The sequence below is a fragment of the Oncorhynchus masou genome, chromosome 23 (assembly GCF_036934945.1).
Source record: "Oncorhynchus masou masou isolate Uvic2021 chromosome 23, UVic_Omas_1.1, whole genome shotgun sequence".
NCBI classification, from domain to species: domain Eukaryota; kingdom Metazoa; phylum Chordata; class Actinopteri; order Salmoniformes; family Salmonidae; genus Oncorhynchus; species Oncorhynchus masou.
Window position 1 is genome coordinate 240,315 of NC_088234.1, and position 4,963 is coordinate 245,277.

At 36.4% G+C, this 4,963-nt stretch overlaps 1 protein-coding gene across 1 annotated transcript; it reads left to right on the top strand.

Annotated features, from left to right (window-relative positions):
• Positions 1-2,605: 2,605 nt before the first annotated feature.
• LOC135510148 (endonuclease domain-containing 1 protein-like) lies at positions 2,606-4,963 on the top strand. Its single transcript, XM_064930931.1, has 2 exons — positions 2,606-3,124; positions 3,708-4,963. Exons 1-2 carry the CDS (start codon positions 2,786-2,788, stop codon positions 4,416-4,418), a joined length of 1,050 nt encoding a protein of 349 aa, XP_064787003.1. The 5' UTR covers positions 2,606-2,785; the 3' UTR covers positions 4,419-4,963.

Below are 4,963 nucleotides of genomic sequence, written 5' to 3' on the forward strand. Positions count from 1 at the left end.
GACGTGTTTCATAAAGGTGTTAGGACTGGTTTCATAAAGGTGTTAGGACTGGTTTCATGGTGTTAGGACTGGTTTCATAAAGGTGTTATGACTGGTTTCATAAAGGTGTTAGGACTGGTTTCATAAAGGTGTTAGGACTGGTTTCGTAAAGGTATTAGGACGTGTTTCATAAAGGTGTTAGGACTGGTTTCATGGTGTTAGGACTGGTTTCATAAAGGTGTTATGACGTGTTTCATGGTGTTAGGACGTGTTTCATAAAGGTGTTAGGACTGGTTTCTTAAAGGTGTTATGACGTGTTTCATGGTGTTAGGACGTGTTTCATGGTGTTAGGACGTGTTTCATAAAGGTGTTAGGACTGGTTTCATAAAGGTATTAGGACGTGTTTCATAAAGGTGTTAGGACTGGTTTCATAAAGGTATTAGGACTGGTTTCATAAAGGTGTTAGGACGTGTTTCATAAAGGTGTTAGGACGTGTTTCATAAAGGTGTTAGGACGTGTTTCATAAAGGTATTAGGACGTGTTTCATGGTGTTAGGACTGGACGGAGGGCAGAGAGAAAAACAAAATGATGTCTCATGGAGTCCTAACACACATGCTGATTGTGATATTGAAATTCTAAAAACATCAGTGTATTAAAACAATGATAGAAAAAGACCAGGAACAGGGACATGTCATTCTCAATGAGTCATGGACCATTATAATCTGAAATGAACATGAATTATATTAAAACGTCTGTGGTGGTTCTTGGTAAAAGGCCTGCAGGTCTGATTACCATGCAGTTTCCATGGAATAGAGCTACAGTTACAGCAGTTTATATGGAATAGAGCTACAGTTACAGCAGTTTATATGGAATAGAGCTACAGTTACAGCAGTTTATATGTAATAGAGCTACAGTTACATCAGTTTATATAGAATAGACATATAGTTACATCAGTTTATATGGAATAGAGCTACAGTTACAGCAGTTTATATGGAATAGAGCTACAGTTACATCAGTTTATATAGAATAGACATATAGTTACATCAGTTTATATGGAATAGAGCTACAGTTACATCAGTTTATATGGAATAGACCTATAGTTACATCAGTTTATAGTTACATCAGTTTCTATGGAATAGAGCTATAGTTACATCAGTTTATGGTTACATCAGTTTATATGGAATAGAGCTATAGTTACATCAGTTTATATGGAATAGACCTATAGTTACATCAGCTTATATGGAATAGAGCTACAGTTACATCAGTTTATAGTTACATCAGTTTCTATGGAATAGAGCTATAGTTACATCAGTTTATAGTTACATCAGTTTATAGTTACATCAGTTTATATAGAATCGAGCTACAATTACATCAGTTTATATAGAATAGAGCTACAGTTACAGCAGTTTATATAGAATAGAGCTACAGTTACAGCAGTTTCCATGGAATAGAGCTACGGTTACATCAGTTTATATGGAATAGAGCTACAGTTACATCAGTTTATATAGAATAGAGCTACAGTTACATCAGTTTATATAGAATAGAGCTACAGTTACATCAGTTTATATAGAATAGAGCTACAGTTACAGCAGTTTCCATGGAATAGAGCTACAGTTACATCAGTTTATATGGAATAGAGCTACAGTTACATCAGTTTATATGGAATAGAGCTACAGTTACATCAGTTTATATAGAATAGAGCTACAGTTACATCAGTTTATATAGAATAGAGCTATAGTTACATCAGTTTATAGTTACATCAGTTCATATGGAATAGAGCTACAGTTACATCAGTTTATATGGAATAGAGCTATAGTTACATCAGTTTATATAGAATAGAGCTACAGTTACATCAGTTTATATAGAATAGACCTATAGTTACATCAGTTTATAGTTACATCAGTTCATATGGAATAGAGCTACAGTTACATCAGTTTATATGGAATAGAGCTATAGTTACATCAGTTTATATGGAATAGAGCTACAGTTACATCAGTTTATATGGAATAGAGCTATAGTTACATCAGTTTATATGGAATAGAGCTTCAGTTACATCAGTTTATATGGAATAGAGCTACAGTTACAGCAGTTTCCATGGAATAGAGCTACAGTTACATCAGTTTATATGGAATAGAGCTACAGTTACATCAGTTTATATGGAATAGACCTATAGTTACATCAGTTTATATGGAATAGACCTATAGTTACATCAGTTTATATGGAATAGACCTATAGTTATCCCAGGATATATGGAATAGACCTATAGTTATGTCAGTTTATATGGAATAGACCTATAGTTATGTCAGTTTATATGGAATAGAGCTATAGTTATATCAGTTTATATAGAATAGACCTATAGTTATGTCAGTTTATATAGAATAGACCTAAAGATGATGGTACAAAAACATATATACAAAATAACTTTTTTTTTCTTTGTATTATCTGTTACCAGATCTATTGTGTTATATTCTCCTACATTCCTTTCACATTTCCACAAACTTCAAAGTGTTTGCTTTCAAATGGTACCAAGAATATACATATCCTTGCTTCAGGGCCTGAGTTACAAGCAGTTAGATTTGGGTCTGTCATTTTAGGCAAAAATGTTAAAAAAGGGGTGGCTCCTTAAGAGGATTTATAACTATTTAAATCAGTCTGTCCTGACTCAGATCAACAGTCTCCAGTCTACCAACTGGTCTCTGTAATAACTATTTAAATCAGTCTGTCCTGACTCAGCTCATCAGTCTCCAGTCTACCAACTGGTCTCTGTAACTTCATCTTTGTCTCTGTGGTGTACAGTCTTCAGGTGATGATGGGGGTATTGAATCATCTCTCTACTCTCCTCCTCCTCTCTCTCCTTCCTCCTGCTCTCTCTCATGTAGTGCTTAAGTTCAGTGATGTTTCAGACTGTGAGACGTTCTTCCTGGATGGGACAACTCCAAATCTCCCAGGTATTTTTGTTGGTGGGATGGTCCACAACCAGGGCCAGAACCAGAACCGCTACAAGCTGATTTGCCAGAAGTACAACAACATTTACAGGTTTGCAACTCTCTACGACACGACCAACAGGATCCCTGTGTTCTCAGCCTACACCTTCTCTGGTAAGGTAGTTGGTAGACCAAAACAGTCCTGGATGATCGAGCCCCAGGTAGTTCTAATCTCTATTCATTCATAATGATCTCTAGTTCTAATCTCTATTCATAATCTCTATTCATTCATTCAATGTGTATTTATTTACAGGTATAGAATAGACATACAGTATCTTTGAGACATGAATGCATCTTTGATCCAAACACTTTCCGTTTAAGTCTGGATTGTGAAATTGTGACTTTTTTCATGAGTTAATGTCTAAACTTGTTACAGAGTTGTAATGTCTGAACTTGTTAAAGAGTTGTAATGTCTGAACTTGTTAAAGAGTTATAATGTCTGAACTTGTTACAGACTTGTAATGTCTAAACTTGTTACAGAGTTGTAATATCTAAACTTGTTACAGAGTTGTAATGTCTGAACTTGTTAAAGAGTTGTAATGTCTAAACTTGTTACAGAGTTGTAATGTCTAAACTTGTTAAAGAGTTGTAATGTCTAAACTTGTTACAGAGTTGTAATGTCTAAACTTGTTACAGAGTTGTAATGTCTAAACTTGTTACAGAGTTGTAATGTCTAAACTTGTTACAGAGTTGTAATGTCTAAACTTGTTACAGAGTTGTAATGTCTGACTGATGTTTCTGCAGCTTGAAAATATAAATGACCAACGTGACATGAAGGTGGATAATAAAGCTGTCACAAACCAGGCTGTGGACACAGACTACAAAAAGAACAACCTGGATCTGGACAGAGGTCACCTGTTCCCATGTTCGTACGCACCTGATGATGATGCCAAGAGGTCCACTTTCACCCTGACAAACGCCGTTCCCCAGAAACGTTCCTTCAACCAACGCAGCTGGGCGAAAATGGAGTGCAAAGTTAGAAAGGCTCTTGAGGTTCACTGTAAGGATAACAACAACAAGATAAAAGCCTATGTGGTGACTGGAGCCGTGCCCAGCAGCAACAAACTGAACGACAGAGTGAACATCCCAGATCTCATGTGGACAGCCTTCTGCTGTTTCGACAACAAGCTGAAAGATTGGGTGACCCAAGCACACTGGGGTGAGAACCAAAATGAGGACAAGGGGAAAACATTGACACCGGTAACCTTGGGAGCACTCGAAGACAAGTTGAACCAAATCTACAGTGTCGGAGTCAAGGTGTTTGACAATAAATGTCTAAGAGACGTTGTATTAAAGGACGAGACAGGGAGGAACTTAGAGGCTGTAGAAGAGGTTGAGCCGGGGAAAAAGAGGGTCAGGGAAGGGAGTGGAGAGGGGAACATAAAGATGGCGAGAGCATCAGGGGAGTTAAAGGATTGTGATGACGAGGATGGATGTGATTGTGACTGTGATTAAAAGTGATGAGTTTTGTCCAGTGGTAATTCCCACAACTATTCAGTACACATTCCCAAAGGTACAAGGGTTATAAGGGTTTAATGGTTATAAGGGTTAAGTAATAAGGGTTATAAGGGTTAAGTTATAATGGCTATAAGGGTTTAATGGCTATAAGGGTTTAATGGCTATTAGGGTTTAATGGCTATAAGGGTTTAATGGTTATAAGGGTTTAATGGCTATAAGGGTTTTAATGGTTATAAGGGTTTAATGGCTATAAGGGTTTAATGGCTATAAGGGTTATAAGGGTTTAATGGTAATAAGGGTTTAATGGCTATAAGGGTTTAATGGCTATAAGGGTTTAATGGCTATAAGGGTTTAATGGCTATAAGGGTTTAATGGCAATAAGGTATTAATGGCTATAAGGGTTTAATGGCTATAAGGGTTTTAATGGTTATAAGGGTTTAATGGCTATAAGGGTTATAAGGGTTTAATGGCTATAAGGGTTTAATGGCTATAAGGGTTATAAGGGTTAAGTTATAATGGTTATAAAGGTTTAATGGCTATAA